Source organism: Macaca nemestrina, chromosome 15 (genome assembly GCF_043159975.1).
Source record: "Macaca nemestrina isolate mMacNem1 chromosome 15, mMacNem.hap1, whole genome shotgun sequence".
In the NCBI taxonomy this organism is placed as follows: Eukaryota; Metazoa; Chordata; class Mammalia; order Primates; family Cercopithecidae; genus Macaca; species Macaca nemestrina.
Window position 1 is genome coordinate 58,864,071 of NC_092139.1, and position 20,527 is coordinate 58,884,597.

General features: G+C 43.4%; 1 protein-coding gene across 3 annotated transcripts in view; it reads right to left on the reverse strand.

The window, feature by feature from the left end:
* The window catches only part of LOC105486724 (abhydrolase domain containing 12, lysophospholipase), a 92,907-nt gene that overhangs the window by 32,565 nt on the left and 39,815 nt on the right, over positions 1–20,527 (reverse strand). For all 3 annotated transcript variants that reach the window (XM_011749757.3, XM_011749758.3, XM_071079755.1), the window contains exon 2: positions 5,719–5,843. In XM_011749757.3, the coding sequence (XP_011748059.1) occupies positions 5,719–5,843 (125 nt within the window). The remainder of the gene's footprint in view (positions 1–5,718; positions 5,844–20,527) is intronic.

The window sequence follows — 20,527 nt, forward strand, 5'->3', positions numbered from 1 at the left end:
GTGATAAAATCACTATTGTAAAACCTAAGACCAGTGCTTGAGATATTTTGCAGACCCTGAACTTGATGGATCAGGTGGCACCATCCAGATGATAAACTAGCTCATCTGATCCTGTGGCCCCCACAACACAGGAACTGACTCAGCGCAAGAAGACAGCTTTGACTCCCTATGATTTCATCTCTGAGCTGACCATCAGCACTTCCAGCTCACCGGCTTCCCCACACCCACCAAGTTGTCCTTAAAAACTCTGATCCCTGAATGCTACCGGAGAGTGATTTGAGTAATAATAAAACTCCAATCTCCTGGGGAAAAAAAAAAAAACAACATGGTCATACAAGTATTTAGATTTTATCCTGGCAAGGGGACTCAGAGAAGGCTCCCGACCAGAGGGAGTGCCTGGAAAGCAAGTCCACTTCAGGCTCTGGAGTGGGAAAATGAGTCCACTTCAGACTCTAGGGCCCACTCCTGCCGCCTCATCCTGGGAATTCACCACACACTTCGGGAGCCTGAGAGCTGCAGCCCAGGGTGCAAGTCTCTCATCTGACAGCCGGGGGGGGGGGGGGGGTGGCCTCCCCAATACAACTCTGAATATCCACGCCTGGGGCCCACTGCCCATCCCACATCTAGACCCACTCAGCCAAATCCTGCCTCTGATGCTGGAACCAGCCCTGATTCTGCCAGATGGGGAGCGGGCACCATTGAGGGCCGAGGACACTGGGCTTCCACCGGCTCCACTTCAGGCCTCACTCAGTTCTGTGTCTGGAGAAGGATGCCAAGCTCTTGGGACACAAACTGTCCAAGAGTTCTGAGAGCATTCCCCGGCCACTGAAAAGTATTTTACAAGGATTAGCAGCTAATCCAGAAAGCTTCCAAGCCCAAGAAATCTAAGAACTAGGAAGCCAAATTCTACTCCAGGACGGCCTCATTCCAGGAAGCTGGTCTTCCAGTTCACTTTTACTCGGTTTAGAAACAACCATGAGGCTGGGTGTGGTGGCTTATGCCTATAATCCCAGCACTTTGGGAGGCCGAGGTGGGCGGATCACCTGAGGTCAGGAGTTCGAGACCAGCCTGACCAACATGGAGAAACCCCATCTCTACTAAAAATACAAAATTAGCCGGGCATGGTGGCGCATGCCTGTAATTTCAGCTACTCGGGAAGGCTGAGGCAGGAGAATCGCTTGAACCCAGAAGGCGGAGGTTGCAGTGAGCTGAGATTGTGCCACTGCACTCTAGCCTGGGCAACTAAGAGCGAAACTGTCTCAAAAAAAAAAAAAAAAAGAGAGAAAAAAGAAACAACCATGAAAAGGAGGCACAGTGACTGCTCTGAAGTCCCCCAGATACTGCCTGGCACCTTCTTTTCCGCAGCAGCACCTCCAACCAGCGTCATGTGGCATGGGAGGCATGGAGCTTGGCTGGTCCCAGGGATCACACAGCCCCAGAGCGGGTGGCTGTAGGAACCACCTGGCCAGTATTACTCTAAATGAGCAGAAATGCTTCAAAGTGAGATGGGTGGTGAGATGGGTTGGTGTGTACAGGGTCACAGGATCCACCCAGGGCCAGAAGCACTACTGGCTCACTCCTGCAGACCAGTGCCAGGCGAGTGCCAGGACCCTCTGGCCTCCCGCATGGTCAGATCACCCATGGACATCGACTCTTTGTGGCCCCTGTGACTCTGGCATGCTGGCTGGAGTCCACCCTGCCCAGGCCCCTGCTTCATCCACAGGCCTGGGGTGGGGACAGAATGCTCAGCCCCGTGGCAGCCCCACAGGAGTGGCCCGGGCAGTGTGCCGCCACTGAGGTCCAGCTCTCCCATGGCTCCCTCTCACAGGCTCTTCTGAACTGGGAGCTCCTCACAGGGGCCCCAGCACCATGGGCAAGCAAGGCCCACAGGGCTGCTGGGACTGAGGCCTCTAGCTGCTCCTGCTTCCCCCAGTTTTCACTGTCCACCCTCCAGTTACGTCATCACGTACCAGCAACCACAAACATCAACAGGCAGGATGGAGAATGGATTCTGCACGCACGGGTGCCGTGGAGAGTGAAGGAGTGAGAATGTGAGGGTGGAAAACGACCTGCTCTGTCATACTTCTTTTAGCTCACCTGCAAAATATTTGGCAGGGGAAAGGCTGAAACTACTGAGCTGTGATGGTCTTTGAGTGCTGAGGGTCTGAACACGGAGCTAAGTCTCATTCCAATCACTGTGAGTAACAGAGCAGCCTTGATACCCGCAGCCATAAGAGGTGTGGTGTCAACAAGGGAAAGCCTGGGTTGGTTATTTGGGTTTTATCAAATTCCAATTACCTGATGCAGGCTTACAGGGCCTTCCGTGTGAAAAAAGAGGGACAAGAAAAGAAAGGTAACAGGAGTTAACAGGGACTGCTCAGGGGAAGGACAAAGAGGAATCTGGCCCTTTGCTTTAAAAACAAATGCATGATGATAGATCGGACCTATTTCCAAAAAATCCCTGCCTAGCCTGTAAACCAAGACATGACTTTCACCAAGAGATTCCTTCTTGATCTGAAGGCAAGTAACGGCTGGGAAGATATTCTAGGCTTCATAAATGCTGAGTCTCATCCAAACATCTTTTGGATGGGATCAGACTGTGAATACAAGTATTGAAAAGCACATATATTTATGTGTATGTAAACGGACACATATAAAAAGGGTCAGTAGGAAATAAACTACAGTGTTAACAAGGATTTTCTCAGAGTAATGTTCATTTTCTTATTTATTCTATTGAGAGTTCTTTTTTTAGCTAATTCTTTGTTTCTAGAATAATCATGATGTTTTGCTTATGAAAATTTATTTAAAGTAGAATAATGCCTTAAATTGTAGTTGCTATGTTTCTTTAAAAGCTTATTTATCTAATTTATACATTTGGTTTCAGATAGATTTGCTGTGAAGAATATTTTAACCACATTCTAGCGCCCAAGAGATTGCTACTCCTCCTGTAATGTTGAATGGATGCCCAGGTCATGCTTCTTGTCTGGAGACAAGAGCAGAGGCACCTCCCCAACAAAACTCCAAATCACCGCAGGGCCACGCCACAGACCCCACCTCCTTGGCGCCACAGACAGGCACAGACCTGTAAACCTTGGATGCACATTACAACTGGAAAACCAACAAGCTCCATGCTGCTCCTCTGAAGACTGCCCTTCCTCCCAAAGGGGGAGACAGAGACCCACACTTGGAAGGGCCTCACGCACTGACAAAATACACCGTGGCTTCCTGGGGAGGACAGTGTGGCCTGGAGATGAGGGTCGCTCATCATGGGGAGGAGGGAGGAGTAGGGTGTGGGGGCCAGGCAGATGCCCAGGGGGGTGAGGCAGAAGGCATGTCCAATCGCTGCTCCCAGGGACACTGTTTCTTGGTGCTAGACCTTTGGTCAACTTTTCAAAAGAGGCTGGAAACACAGATTTTTATCATACTGGCAACTAAAAATCTCTTTCAAAAACACCACTGGGCTGGGTGCAGTGGCTCACGCCTGTACTCCCAGCGCTTTGGGAGGCCAAGGCGGGAGGATCTTTTGAGCCCAGGAGTTTGACGCCAGCCTGGGCAACATGGCAAAACCCCATCTCCACTAAATATAAAAAATTAGCCAGATGTGGTGGTGGTGGGTGCCTGGAGTCCCAGCAACTCAGGAGGCTAATGTGAGAGGATCACCTGAACCTGGAAGGTCGAGGCTGCAGTGAGCCATGATCACACCCCTGCAGTCCAGCTGGGGCAACAGAGCCACGCCCTGTCTCAGAACAAAACAAAACAACAAAACAAAATGCCACTGTAGGCTCTCCTACTCCAGTGTGGCAAACAGGTGGAAGGAAATCATTAAGGATGGGCAACACCCTGGGAGGCTCAGCCTCCCCTACCCAAGCCCAGCCCTACTCTCCCATGCCACGGGGCTGGACCAGGAGAACCCAAAGTTCTCCCTCATAGCAGTCTGCCACTTCCTTAGGAAATCCACAGAGCAAAATCTGTAGGCTGTGTGTCTACAGTAGCCCAAACAATCAAGTTAAAGAAAATCTATTCAATTCAAACATTTGCTGGGAGCCCACAATGTACTAGGCCACACAGGGCAATGCACCCCACACACCCTCCCTTAAGAACCAGCTCACGTGCCCGGCAGCAAAGGCACCTGCCCAAGGAGGCCAGCAAAGGTGCAAAAGCTGTGAGGGTCAAGTCTGAGGTCTGTTGATGGTGAACCTGCAGTCCTTGTAGCTTCGTGTTTATACCTAAGCCCCAAATTCTTTCTGGGCTGTACTATGTATATTTAAGGAACATTAAAGTCAGAAAAACAAAACTCTCATCATTTTGGTATACTGTTAGTTTCTTTTTGAGTTCGTGCTTCTTACAAGTGGCAAAACTTAGAGATGAAAAATTCCTAGAAGTTCTACTTTTCCGTTAGAAAAATCAAATGCCTCTTAGTACACTACATGTGTTTTACAATTAAGACACCCAAATAAAAAAGTCAGATTTACAAAGTATTAAATAACCTTACAATTTCTGTTCTTCTTACCAGCATTAAAAAAACAAAAACAAAAACAAAGAAACAGAAATTCCTTTTTTAGCCAGTCATTTCCTAAGTTTCTGTGATTAAGTCTATTATAGACTGAACACCCAAACTCATAAGCCCAGATGCCTGCAGAGGGAGTCTGGAGCCTCTCAGTACCTCCTGTGTTCCTCTGTGGCCTCCTCCTTTCCTCCTCCTCCCACCCCACCAGCTCACCTGCTGCCTCAGCAATATCAGGCCCAGCTTTGCAAGCCTTAAACTCCCAAACACGCAAGGCCAGACTCACTATGTGCAAACCAATCTAGCTACAAAGTGACCCCAGAGCCCCTGCCTCATCCTGTTCTAATGCTGTCAGCACCTGCCTCTCAGGCTGTCCTTCACAGAACACCCGCCGTGTGCAAGCCCTCATTGTTCTCAAACAACCTCGTTTGTTTGAGAACAACCTCGAGGTTGTTCTCAAACCTCGTACCCACAGATGCAGTCCTTTCCTTGGAGCCTCACTTGTAGGACTGTTCCCAGGGCCATGTGCCCAGAGCCTCTGCCTTCGACCTCATGGGCTTGATACATCTGCACCTTTCTCCTTCCACATCTCCAAAAGCAAATACACAACATGAAAAAACACACAAGATCCAAGTTCACTCAAGGAGACTACAATACCTACAAGGGCCAGCACAAAATTCCACAGAAACCAAAGTACTGTATATTTGGATTTTTTAGGGGTATAAAAAACTAATTTGTTTTAAAAAAGAAACTATATTTTTTAGTGGTCATCTTTTCTAAAGGCAGTTAGGCTCCTAGAATGCACAACTGACAAGGCATCTCCAACATGATGGCTTCAGCTGACTTCTCAGGTTGTCAACATTTTTACTCACCTCAGCTGAAGACAGACACGCTGGGCCCCCAGTGCAGTGTAGTCTTCTGTGGACACAAATCCAGCACCGGAGAGCAACCCTAGCACAGAAAGTCCTCTAGCTGGGAAAGGGCACAGGGACCTTTCTGGGTAATAAAAGTGTTCTATTTCTCAATCTGGGTGGTAGCTCTACCTCTCTCTCTATAAAGATATAGGTATATAAACTGTACACTTAAGATATATACCCTTCACTGCATGTAAACTAAATCACCATTAAAGTAAAAAGACTCCCCCTAAAATCAGACATCATCATGAAAAGGAACCCTTACTAAAATTAAAGGAAAAATGGACACATACCACTTACCGAAATTCAAGAAAATCAGTTTGGCCTGTATTCCAGGACATAGTTTGATGAGAAATGGAATGGCAATGTACAACCCCAAAACACAGAAGAGTATCTTCCTCAGGCGCAACCATAGGCCCTTTCGCCTGCAAGAGAAAAGCAATGAATCGGTCAAAAGGCAGTAGGTGTCATTTTGCTGTAGTTTGTCAATAGTGTTATGAAAATCCCTAAAGAGCCACACGTATTTTTTTTTTCCACAAGGATACTGCCAATAATAAAAGTAGCCTCCCACCTGCCTTTGCTCAAGTAATTATTTTAGATAGTCTTTAACTTGAGCTTAGAACTCTACTGGGGGTAAGAGGAACTTTTTTTCTTGAAAGACAAAGAAATAGCTAATGATTTCTTACATTTGCCCTTGCGGGAGAATCCAGCAGAGAAAGCAGACCCCACAATGCCCCCCACCTGACATCAGACCCCGGCTGTAACCTCATATCAGGGAAGAGGCCTCCTCAGGCCTCCCGATCAGTCTTCTGTGAGCCAACTGCAGGCAGGCGTAGGTTACTCATTAGCTCCTGGTAGGAAGCACGCAGACCAAGGACATCAACAGAACCTGCCTGACCAGGTCCTCGGAGAGCAGGAGGCTAAGAACTGGCACGGTGTGTCCTTGCATTTACGTGTGGGCGAGCCCCTCTGTACCCACTCAACAGAGGACCCTTTTCCAGGCCCGTCAAGCCAGGTCGCATGACCCTCTTCTAATTCCTCTCCAGCTCCAGAGTTCTCATCATGTTCCCAAACCTCCTTTCAAAACTATCTCTAACCCGGTGATTCTCAAACTCCTTGGTCTCAGGACTTCTCTACAGTACAAAATTGAGGACCCTACAGAGCTTCTGCTCAAAGAGCTTTTTAACTTCTCATTTGACAGACAGTCAAAAACAGTTTATATTTATGATGATCTGTCATATGAGAAGTTAAAGATAAGACATTTTAAAATGTCTATTAATTCATCTAATAATAACAATCCATTACATGTTGTTATAAACAGTATTTGTTATGAAAAATAATTTTCCAATACAAAAAATTTTAGTGAGGAGAAAACCAAAAAATTTTAGTGAGAAGAGTGACATTAACATTATTACACCTTTCTCTAAGTCAGAGAGCTTAACAGAAAGATGGACTCTCCTATCTGCTTCTGCATGCAACGTGCTGTGAATCCACATATCACATATCATCTGGAAAACCTCACTAAACACCCATGAGAGGAGGATGAAAAAAGGCAAATCACACCTTGACACTATTATGGAAATCGGTCGGACCTTACTGACCCTCTGCAAGGATCTGGGAACGAAAGAGTGCCAAGGGCACACCTGTAGGGCCACCGTTCTAACTTACCATATGACTCTAAATCTAGTGGGACAAGCTATCTCTGGACTGTTTCCAAACAGTCTTAAAACCACATATTGAACTGCTGATACAAGCAACAATACAGATGAATCTCAAAATGATTGTTATGTTAAATAAGACATCCAAAAAAGACCATATACTATGTAATTCCATGTATAAAATTCTAGAAAAGGTAAAACTCTAAGGACAGAAAAACAGAACAGAGAGAGGTTGCCAGGGGCTGGGGGTGGAGCAGTTGGACTGTAAGGGCCAGGAGAGGGTCTTGGAGTGATGGAACATACTTTACCTTGATGTGGCTGTGGTTACACGATGGCATACATTTGTCAAGACTCACTCAATTGTACACTTAGAATCCATGAACTTTGTCATATGTAAATAATCTCAATAAAACTGATGTAAATAATAAAGCTGACAAACACCTCAATAAAGCTGATGACAAATATGCACATCCGATAATGTAACTCATTCACTCATTTTCCTGGTTCATTCAGAGATCATCATCGAGAGCCTGGCACTCGCAGGTGGTGGACAGTCAGGGCAGCAAAGGATGGCGCCCACACTTGTGCTGTGCTCACAGCCCACTGGGCGTTAATCAAGCACAAGGGCCGTGGCAGGCTGGGTGAGAGGTACCTGCTGCTGGGGATACTGTCCAGGGTGATCTGAGCTAGTTGGGCTACCAGGGACAAGGCCATTGGACTGATACAGTAATTTAGGAATACAAGAGTTAACTAGATGGTGGGGAGAACAGTTTAAAATGGCATCGTAAACACCATACATGATCTAGCTTTTCAAAGAGGGTATATTAATCACAATATTGAGGTTCAAAGTGCCAGCTCTGAAGTCTGGTTCAACATCTAACCCATCACTTACTATCTGTGTAATCTTGAACAAGCGATTTAACCTCTCTGAGCCTTGTTTTCCTTAATGCTTGGTAAGGATGATAATGGTACCTCCTTTGTGTAGGTTCCTGGAAGGATTACACACAGTAACACATGTAGACTGCACATGTGAGTCCTTGCACCAAACCTGCAACACATCTTAGCTTCCATCACCAACTCTTTATTCTTGTTAAAGAGCAGGGTCTGACACAGCTAATGGCCCTGGCAGGGAGAAATTGGGAAAATGTGAGAGGTTGGAAGAGGACCAGAAAGACTCAGAACGTTATCCTGAGAGAAAACGAAAAGCCCATAAAAAGAAAGAAGCCTGCAATCAAGTGTGCCACCACTTCAATGCCTGGTGCCTATGCCTGGATCATCTGTGGTTAGTTCTGTGTCCCTCCCACAATCTCCTTACTCATCTTTCAGCACCTGCACAGATCTCTGCCCTACTGTAAGGCGTCAAGTGGTTTGCAATTTTGTGCCTCAAGAGAAAGGAAAGCCTATGTCCACACAAAGACTTGTTCAAAAATGTTCACAGCTTCAGCCTGGGCAACAACAGTGAAACTCTGTCTCAAAAAAAAAAAAAAAAAAAAAAAAAAGAGAAAGTTCAGTTTTACTCACAGTAGCCAAAAACAGAAACAACCCAAATGGCCATCAATGAATGAATGGATAAACAAACCATGGTATGCCCTTAGAATAGAATATAATGCAGCAATAAAATGAACTAAACTATTGATACATGCAACCATGCAGATGAATCTCAAAATAACATGTTAAGCAACAGAAACCACATGAAAGATGGCCAGGTCACTGGCAGATTTTCACTGACATATGATTTCACCCAAAAGGTATCTCTACTCATTAGCAAAACCAGTACAGGCACAACACATTTTATTGCACTTCACTTTACTGCATTTTGCAGATACCACATTTTTTTTTTTTTTTTACAAATTCAAGGTTTGTGGCAACTCTGCACTAAGCAAGTCTGTCAGTACCATTTTTCCAACATTCCAACAGCATGTGCTCGCTTTGTATCTTTGGGTCAGTATTTTTTACCGGTAAAGTTTTTTTGTTGTTGTTTGCTTTGAGATGAGGTCGCATTCTGTCACCCAAGTTGGAGTGCAGTGGCACAATTATAGCTTACTGCAGCCTCTACCTCCCAGATCCAAGCCATCCTCCCACCTTGGCCTCCCAAGTAGCTTGGATCACAAGCATGTGCCACCATACCCAGCCAGGTTTATTTTTTATTTTGTAGAGACGAGGTCTCCCTATGTTGCCCGGGCTGGTCTTGAACTCCTGGGCTCAAGTGATCCTACCATCTTGGCCTCCCAAAGGGTTGGGATTATGGGTGTGAGCCACAACCTCCCAGACTCAAGTGATCCTCCCACCTGAGTCCCCTGAGTAGCTGGGGCTGTTATAGACATGTGCCATTATGCCCAGCTAATTTTTAATTTTTTTGTAGGGACAGTGTCTCCCTACGTTGCCCAGGCTGGTCTCGAACTCCTAGGCTAGGGCAATCCACCCACCCTGGCCTTCCAAAGTGCTGGGATTACAGGCATGAGCCACCATACCTGGCCTAAAGTTTTTTTGTTTTTTTTTTTGAGACGGAGTCTCGCTCTGTCGCCCAGGCTGGAGTGCAGTGGCCGGATCTCGGCTCACTGCAAGCTCCGCCTCCCGGGTTTATGCCATTCTCCTGCCTCAGCCTCCCAAGTAGCTGGGACTACAGGCGCCTGCCACCTCGCCCGGCTAGTTTTTTGTATTTTTTTAAGTAGAGACGGGGTTTCACCGTGTTAACCAGGATGGTCTTGATCTCCTGACCTCGTGATCCACCCGTCTCGGCCTCCCAAAGTGCTGGGATTACAGGCTTGAGCCACCGCGCCCGGCCCGTAAAGTATTTTTAAATTAAGGTATGTACACTGTTTTCTTAGATAAAACCTGCCAAAACTCACATAAGAAATAGACAATCTGAACAAGCCTGTTTCTATTAAATAAATTGAATCAATAATTAACAACCTTTCATTAAGACTGACATTTCTATCTTGAATTTCATGCTTTACTAAAGTCTCTGCTGCTAAGGCTCTATTTCCTCCCCCAGTGAAACTACATTAGTATCCCACTAGCCCAGGGGAGCAGTAAACTTTCTCTGCAAAGACTAGATCCTTTTTTACGCTTTGCAGGCCCCGTAGTCACTGTCTCAACTACTCAGCTCTCCTGCTACAGCATGAAGGCAGCCACAGACAACATGGAAATGAGTGTGACTATGTTCCAATAAAACTTTATGGACACAGATATGAACGTTACATCAAAAACAAACAAACAAACAAACAAACAAACAAAAAAAACCTTTCAAAACAGAAATCACTGGGCCCAGATGGGTTCACTGGGGAATTCTACCAAACATTTAAGGAAGAAATTACACCAATTCTCTGCAATCTCTTCCAGAAGACAGAAGCAATCTCTTTTTAACTTATCCTATAAGCTCAGCATTACCCTAAATGAGACAAAGACATTACAAAAAAGAAGACTAAGCTGGGCCTAGTGGTATGTGCCTGTGATCACAGCTACTTGGGAGGCTGAGGCAGGAGGATGGCTTCAGCCCAGGACTTCAAGGCCAGCCTGGGCAACATCTCGGAAAAAAAGAATGAGGTCGGGCACAGTGGCTCACACATGTAATTCCAGCACTTTGGAAGGCCAAGACGGGTGGAGTTCAAGACCACCTGGCCAACACGGGGAAATCCTGTCTCTACTAAAAATACAACAATTAGCTGGGCATGGTGGCAGGCGTCTGTAATCTCAGCTACTTGGAAAGCTGAAGCAGGAGAATCGCTTGAACCTGGGAGGTGGAGGTTGCAGTGAGCTGAGATCACACCACTGCACTTCAGCCTGGGTGACAAAGCAAAAAATAAAATAAAATAATTAAAAAATAAAGAAAGCTAAAGACCAATACTCTCATGAACATAAATGCAAAATCCTCTAAAAAATATTAGCAAAGCAAATTCAATAATGTATAAAAAGAATTATACACTATGGCCAAGTGGGATTTGTCCCAGTTATGCAAGGCTAGTTCAATATAAGAAAATCAATTAACGTAATACATTACATCAACAGGCTAAAAAAGAAAAATCACATGATCATATAAATAGACGCAAAAAAGCATCTGACAAAATCTACACCCATTCATGATTAAAAAGCCTCAGCACACTAGGAATAAAGGGCAACTTCCTCAACTTGATAATATCTACAAAAAACAGTTAACATCTTACTTAATGATGAAAAGCTTGAAGCTTTCCTGCTAAGATTAAGAACAAAGCAAGATTACACAATAAAACAAGAAAAGGAGATAACAGGTATAGAGACCGGGGAAGGAAAAAAATAAAATTGTTTGCAGATCACATGACTGTCTATGTAGAAGATCTAAAACTTGGAACTAATTAGTGATTATTGCAAGGTTCCAAGATACAAAGTTAATATACATAAGCCAGTAGTTTGCATATATACCAGCAATGTGAAATCCAAAACATATTGCCATTTACATTAGCAACCCCCACAATGAACTACTTAGATACAAATCCAACAAAATATGTACAAGATCTAAATAAGAAAAACTATAAAACTCTGATGAAACATATAAAGGAAAAACTAAATAAAGAGATATTCCATCTTCATGGATAGGAAGGCCCAATATTGTCAATATGTCAGTTCTTCCCAACTTTGTAGATTCAATATAATCACAATCAAATCCCAGCAAGTTATTTCCTTGGATATTGACAAACTGATCCTAAAGTTTATATAGAGAGGCAAAAGACTCAGGATAGACAGCATTAAAGGAGAAGAACAAACTTGGAGGATTGACACAACCTGGCTTGAATACTTACAATAAAGCCACAGTAATCAAGACAGTGGTGTACTGTCAAAAATACGAATAGACCAACGAGCCTAGAAATAGACCCACATAACTATAATCAACCGATCTGTGACAAAGGAGCAAGGGCAATACAATGGAGTAAAGATGATCTTTTCCACAAATGGTGCTGTAACAACTGTATATTCATACGGGAAAAAAAATGAATGAAGATATAGACCTGATACCCTTCACAAAAATAACTCAAAATGCGTCATAGACCTAAATGTAAAAACCAGAAAACTGTAAAACTCTTAGGAGATAACAGAGAAAAAAATTTAGGTGAACTTGGGTATGATGAAGACTTTTTTTTTTTTTTTCCCCCTGGAGACGGAGTCTCGCTCTGTCACCTAAGCTGGAGTGCAGTGGCGCCATCTCGGCTCACTGCAACCTCTGCCTCCTAGGTTCAAGCAATTCTCCTGCCTCAGTCTCCTGAGCAGCTGAGACTACAGGCGAGTGCCACCACCCCCAGTTGATTTTTTGTATTTTTAGCAGAGACGGGTTTTCACCGTGTTAGCCAGGATGGTCTCGATCTCCTGATCTTGTGATCCGCCCACCTCAGCCTCCCAAAGTGCTGGGATTACAAGCGTGAGCCACACAGAGCCCGGCCGATGAAGACTTTTTAGATACAAAACTACCAAGGTAAGATCCATGAAAGAAATATTAATCAGCTAGGCTTCATTAAACTTGAAAACTTCTGCTCTGTGAAAGACAATGTCAAAAGAATGAGAAGATAAGCCACAGACAGGGAAAAACATATTGACAAAAGTGTATCTGATAAAAGACTGTTATACAAAATATACAAAGAACTCTTAAAATTTGATAATAAGAAAACAAATGACTGGATTTTACAAGAAGCAAAGGACCTGAACAGACACCTCTCCAAAGAAGATGCACAGATGGCAAGTAAGCATATGAAAAGGTGTTCACATATATGTAATCAGAGAAAGGCAAATTAAAACAACAAGATATCACTACACACTATTAGAATGGCCAAAATGCAAAACACTGATAACACTAAATGCTAGGAGAATGTGGAGCAATAGGAATTCTCATTCATTCCCAGTGGGAATGCAAACATGGTACACAGTCACTTGGGAAGACAGTTTGGCAACTCCTCCCAAAACTAAAGATATTCTTACTATATGATCTAGCAATCAGGCTCCTTGGTACTTACTCAAATAAATGAAAAATATATGTCCACACAAAAACCTGTATACAGACATTTACAGCAGCTTTATTAATAACTGCCAAAAGTTTGCTATTCACATTAGCAACCCTCAAAACGAACTACTTAGATACAAGTCCAACAAAATATGTACAAGACCTAAATAAGAAAAACTATAAAACTGCAAAAAGTTTGGCAGTCATTAATAACGATAAGATAACCAAGATAAGATGTCCTATGATAGGTGAGTGAATAAATAAACTGGTACATCCAGACAATGGAATATTATTCAATGCTAAACAGAAATCAGCAATCAAGCCATGAAAAGAACATGGCAGAAACTTAATATTACTTAGTGAAGCTTATTACTAAGTGAAAGAAGCTCATCTCAAAAGGCTATATACTATATGACTCCAAGTATGTGACATTCTGTAAAAGGTAAAACTATGGAGATGGCAAAAAGATTAGTGGTCATCCAGGGATGGCACAGATTTTTAGGGCAGTGAAACTATTGTGTATGATATAACAATGGTAAATAAGTATTATACATTTGTCGAAATCTCATAAAATGCACATCAAGCGTGAACCCTACTTAATGCAAACTATGGATTTGGGGTGATGATGTGTCAATGCTGGTTCACTGATTCTAGCAAACATACCATTGCAGTGCAGGATGTGGATAGTGTGGCATACCATGTGTGACAGGGGCGGGAAGGGAGTGCACGGGAAATTCTGTACTTCCCACTCGATTCTGCTGCAGACCTAAAACTGCTCTAAAAAATAAAGTTGTTTATTATTATTATTATTATTATTATTTGACATGGAGTCCCGCTCTGTTGCCCAGGCTGGAGTGCAGTGGTGCGATCTGCAGGCTCCCCCTCCCGGGTTCACGCCATTCTCCTACCTCAGCCTCCCGAGTAGCTGGGATTACAGGCATCCGCCACCACGCCCGGCTAATTTTTTGTATTTTTAGTAGAGATGGGGTTTCACCATGGTAGCCAGGATGGTCGCGATCTCCTGACCTCGTGATCCACCCGCCTTGGCCTCCCAAAGTGCTGAGATTATACAGGCGTGAGCCACTGCGCCTGGCCAAGTCTACTAATTTTTTAAAGTCAACAATAAAATGTTACTCATAGCTGTCAAGTGTCTTTGGACTCCACAGAAAACCTGAAGCACAGGATGAGAGATGAGGGTGGTACAGGATAAGAGATGAGAATGGCAGTTAGTGTTCAGAGACTTGAGATGGAAATAAAAGTAAATATTACACTAAGAAATCCACAGAACCAGAAAGAGAAAACTACCTAATTTTGAAACCTTCACAGCTTACATATTAGAAGTTTTATATCATTATTTTTACCAGACATATATATAAATAATTAAGTTCTTCAAGAGTCTCATAAGGGACAAGAGTTGGTCATCTGGAAATACTGCCAACCTGGTGTTTTCAGCAGGGTACTCCCCAGCACCCTTCTCTCTCCTGGACTGCAACCATTATCTGTCCTTAAAACTGTACCAGGATGTGTGATTGCGGATGCCTCTTTCTCTCTCATCCTGTGAGTTTTTTCTTCACTTAATTATGAACTACTATATTATTTTAATACCTAAGAGTATAAGTTTCCATAATAAAATTTATTTTTTCTAGATTCCATTTCAGTCAGTGTTATGGTCAAGGATAAATCTTGGCCAGGTGTGGTGGTTCACACCTGTAATCCCAGCACTTTGAGTGGCCAAGGCAGCAGGACCCCTTGAGCCCCTTGAGTTTGAAACTGGCCTGGGCAACACAGGGAGACTCTGTCTCTAAAAAAAAAAATTAAAAATTAGCTGGGCATGGTGTACGTGCCTGTGGTCCTAGAGGATCGCTTGAGCCCAGAAGGAAAGATAAATATCTTCAGCAAGTCTGAAAATCTCTTGGAAAGGCAAACAAATTCTGTAAGTCTGTATTATATTTGAAAAGCATATCAGAAAAGTAAAAATGTTTTCATGTTTTTAAAAAAAGTTCACATATAATGTTGGCTGTGGGTTCGGGAAAAAAAAAAAAAAGGAAAAAAGGCTGGGCGCTGGGGCTCACGCCTGTAATCCCAGCACTTTGGGAGGCCTAGATGGGCGGATGACAAGGTCAGGGATCGAGACCATCCTGTCCAACGTGGTGAAACCCCGTCTGTACTAAAAATACAAAAATTAGCTGGGCATGGTGGTACACGCCTGTAGTCCCACCTACTCAGAAAGCTGAGGCAGGAGAATCGCTTGAATCCAAGAGGCAGAGGTTGCAGTGAGCCGAGATGGCACCACTGCACTCCAGCCTGGGCAACAGAGTGGGACTCTTGTCTAAAAAAAAAAAAAAAAGTTCACAGATAAAAGCAACAAATACAAGAGCAACAAATACAAGAAAAAGCAAGAAACAGACTTATTAAAGTTATTAAACTTATTAAAGTTTTGGGCTAGAAAGAGAATATGAATATACAAAATCAGGGATCAAAAAGGTCAGATGGCTGTAGATGAGATTTTTATTTTTAATAAAGAATACTATGTACTTTGCTAAGCCAAAACAATTTTGATAATTCAATGACACAAACCATTTGGTTAAAAAAAAAAAATGCACTGGGTGTGCTGACTTGAGTCTGTGGTCCCAGCTACTCGCGAGGCTGAGATGGGAGGATTACTTGAGCCCAGGAGGTTGAGGCTCAGTGAGCTGTGACTGAGCCTGTGACTAGCCATGACACTCCGGTCTGGGCAACAAAGCAAGGCTCCACCTCAAAAGAGCGTAAGTACTGAAAACTCACTCAAATTGTGTGGAAAAAAACTAATTAAACCTTTCTCCGAAGGAGGTGTTAGACAAAGTTATCGAAGACTTACATCCTTGAAAGCCACTAATCCCAGAAGGACTGACAAGCATTTCCCCCTAAATTTTAAGAAATAGATATCATATCATACAATCTGGCAAAACGGGGAAAAAAAGAGAGCACATTAAAAATCAAAGCTAGCGGCCAGGCGCGGTGGCTCATGCCTGTAATCCCAGCACTTTGGGAGGCCCAGACGGGTGGATCATGAGGTCAGGAGATCAAGACCATCCTGACTAACATGGTGAAACCCCTTCTCTACTAAAAATACAAAAAATTAGCCGGGCGTGGTGGTGGGCGCCTGTAGTCCCAGCTACTCAAGAGGCTGAGGCAGGAGAATCCTGTGAACCCAGGAGGTGGAGATTGCAGTGAGCCGAGATAGCACCACCACACTCCAGCGTGGGCCACTAAGCAAAACTCCGTCTCAAAAAAAAAAAACAAAAAAAAAATCAAAACTGGCTTTAGTATAATGTGAAAATGGAATCAACATAGCACCACAAAGCAAACCACCAAGAGTTTCAAATATGAAGAGATACAAACATGCTGGTAGTATAAAAACAAATCAGGTAGGAATATAAAATAGTCCAGCTGCTATGGAAAACAGTTTCGCCATTCCTCAAAAAGTTAAGCCTAGAATTACCATATAATCTAGCAATTCCACTCCTCGATATACACTCCAAAGAATTGATATCAGGGACTGAAACAGATAATTGTAGACCAATGTTCATAGCAACATTATTCATAATAGTCAAAAGGTGGAAGTAATCCAGTGTCCATCAACAGATGAATAAATCAACAAATGAACAGATGAATGGATATACATACAATGGAGTATTATTTAGCTACAAAAATGAAATTTGGATGCATGCTATAACATGAACTTTTAAAACATTATGCTAAGTGAAATAAGCCAGACACAAAGGATAAATATTATATGATAAATATTATATGATAAAGAATATGACACATTTATGTGATGTACCTAGAATAGGCAAATTCATACTGACAGAAAGTCTAACAGTGCTTACCAGGAGTTGTGGGAAGGGGATAATGGGGAGGTATTACTTAATGGTTTCAGAGTTTCTATTTGGGATGGTGAAAAGTTCTGGAAATGAATGGTGGTGATGTTTGCAAAACAATGTGAAAGTATTTAATGCCACTAAATTATACACTTCAAAATGATTAAAATGGTAAATTTTATGTTATATATATTTTATACCAATGATAAATGAAATCTAGGGAACATAATGAAAGGCTAACATAACATCAACAAATAGGTTTTATTTCAGGAGCACACGTATCAGCTGCATCAATAACGTGGATGAAAGAGAGGGGCTTAAAAGGTTAGTAAAATTCAATATGTAGTCCCAATAATAAAACCCCTAGTGAAATAGGAATAGAGGACATTCCCTTAAGATGATCAAGTTTATACCTGTTTCAAACCAGTAATCAAACCCAAGCAAAACACAGCAGTAGAATACTAGACAGAGATAGGATATTCACTAGCATCACCATAATTAACACTATTCTGGAAGTGCAAGTTAAAAGAATAAGGCAAGAGAAAATACAAAGTATAACCAAAAAAACTGGAAGATAAAAAAATAGTTGTTATGATTTGGCCCTGTCCCCACCCAAATCTCATCTTGAATTGTAATAATCCCATGTGTCAAAAGCAGGGCCAGGTACAGATAACTGAATCATGGGGGCAGTTTCCCCCATACTGTTCTCATGGTAGTAAATCTCACGAGATCTGGTGGTTTTATAAATGGGAGTTCCACTGCACAAGCTCTCCTGTGTGCCACCATGTAAGACATGATTTTGCTTCTCTTTGCTTTCCACCCCGATAGTGAGGCCTTCCCAGCCATGTGGAACTGTGAGCCCATTAAATCTCTTTCCTTTATAAATTACCCAGTCTCGGCCGGGTGCGGTGGCTCAAGCCTGTAATCCCAGCACTTTGGGAGGCCGAGGAGGGCAGATCACGAGGTCAGGAGATCGAGACCATCCTGGCTAACACAGTGAAACCCTGTCTCTATTAAAAAAATACAAAAAACTAGCCAGGCGAGGTGGCGGGCGCCTGTAGTCCCAGCTACTTGGGAGGCTGAGGCAGGAGAATGGCGTAAACGTGGGAGATGGAGCTTGCAGTGAGCTGAGATCTGGCCACTGCACTCCAGCCTGGGCGACAGAGCGAGACTCTGTCTCAAAAAAAAATTTTTTTTAAATAATAAATAAATAAATAAATAAATTACCCAGTCTCAGGTATATGTTTATTAGCAACGTGAGAACACACTAATACAGTACATTAGTACCCCAAGAGTACTAAACATAAAATCCTAAGCCCCTCAATAGACTGAATGGACCCTCTTTGGGGATCCCAGAGAAACCTGTTAACATAATTACAGCAAATGCAGAAAACGTCTTATCTGAACTTCCCTCATCTGACTAGAGCAGAACTTTATGACAGTCAGCTGCCATAAACCTCGCACTCTGGGAGGATCTCCAGTTAGGTTGATGATTGACCTTGGGTACTAGAGCATTAAAAAAAAAAACTGTAAAAAAGCCTCATCAGAGGCTTCCATCCTATGAATCCTTCACTCACACACACACACCCTTATTAAGCTGGTACATAAACCTTCACCTCTTCTTCAGAGAGCTACTCTCTCTTAGAGTATTGCCATATGCATAATAAACATTTCTTCTGTTAATCTATCTATTGTCATTTAATTCACAGGCCCCCTAACAATTTGGATCTAAGTTGGTGGAAGAAAGGTTTTTTTCTTCCCAAAAGTGACATCATTGGATCTGTCTTTCTTCTCCAATATGATGGATTCCTGCCAGCAAAGACTTTGTCTTTCACCTTTGTCTCCAAGGCATTTAACTCAATGCCAGGCTCATAGTTTGTGCTTGATGAACCCATAACCAAAGAATTACTGTCTCATGATCATTAGTGCAAAAAAACTATCAGAACCACCATCACCTTCTTTGGGCTTCCACTGAGTTTCACACCTTTTTCTATTTCACAGTGTGTGTCTTGCTCCCATTGAAATAACTGCATTGGAAGTCACTCTGCTTGACAGTCATTTGGCTGTGTACTGCAATCTCCTGTAACATTTATTTACAAAATACTGATGTTTGGGACTTGCCCTGGAAATTCTAATTTTATTGGCCTCAAGTTGACCTTGGCCCTTACCCTCTAGACTAGGACTTTTATTATCATTTAAAATAAACTGGACAGCACGGTGGTTCACCTGCAATCCCAGCACTTTGGGAGGCCAAGGCAGGCGGATCACCTGAGGTAGGGACCTGACCAACATGGAGAAACCCTGTCTCTACTAAATATACAAAATTAGCCGGGGGTGGTGGCATATGCCTGTAATCCCACCTACTCGGGAGGCTGAGGCAGAATTGCTAGTACCCACGGGGTGGAGGTTGTGGTGAGCTGAGATCGCACCATTGCACTCCAGCCTGGGCAACAAGAGTGAAACTCTGTCTCCAAAGAAAAAAAAAAAAACACTACACACTGTACCTAACATGGTGCTAGACACACAGTAAACAACCACATTTGATTATTTGTTATTTTACTTTTATTTTTTGAGACAGAGTCTCTCTGAAGCCCAGGCTGGAATGCAATGGCATGATCTCAGCTCACTACAACCTCCACCTCCTGGGCTCAAGAGATTCTCTAGCCTCAGCCTCCCAAGTAGCTGAGATTACAGGTGCCCGCCACCATTCCTGGCTCATTTTTGTATTTTTAGTAGAGACGAGGTTTCACCACATTGACCAGGCTGATCTCAAACTCTTGACCTCATGTGATCCACTTGCCTTGGCCTCCAAAGTGCTAGGATTACAGGTGTGAGCCACCACACCTGGCCTTTTATTTTATTTTTGAGACGGAGTCTCGCTTTGTTGCCCAGGCTGGAATGCAGTGGCAGGATCCCAGCTCACTGTAACCCCTGCCTCCTGGGTTCAAGTGATTCTCCTGCCTCAGCCTCCCAAGTAGCTGGGACTAAAGGCACGTGCCACTACACCTGGCTAATTTTTGTATTTTTCAGTAGAGACGGGGTTTCACCATGTTGGCCAGGCTGGTCTCGAACTCCTGACCTCAGGTGATCTGCCCGCCTCGGCCTCCCAAAGTGCTGGGATTACAGGCCTGAGTCACCACACCTGGTGCAACCACATTTGTTTATTAAAGTGATAGGCTAAATGGAGGGACTGCTAATTAAGTGACTATCTGTATCTCTCAAGCTCAGGACAGTGTTCTTGAAAAGGGTATCTATTTATTGTACATATCTGTCAAAAAGATTTCTCAAAATTAAAATGAATTCTAATTAAAACACACACAGGCCAGGCATGGTAGCTGATGCCTATAATCCCAGCACTTTGGGAGGCCAAAGCAGGAGAATCGCTTGAGGACAGGAGTTCAGGACCAGCCTGTGCAACAATTAAGAGACCAGGTCCCTTAATTAAAACAAAAAAATTAACCAGATGCGGTGGTGCGCACCCGTAGTCCCAGCTACTCTGAAGGCTGAGTCTGTAGTGAGCTATGATCACGTCACTGCATTCCAGCCTGGGCAACACAGCGAGACCCTGTCTATATTTTTATAAACAAACAAACATAAAGAGCCTCCAAAATTGGTGATTTTAAATT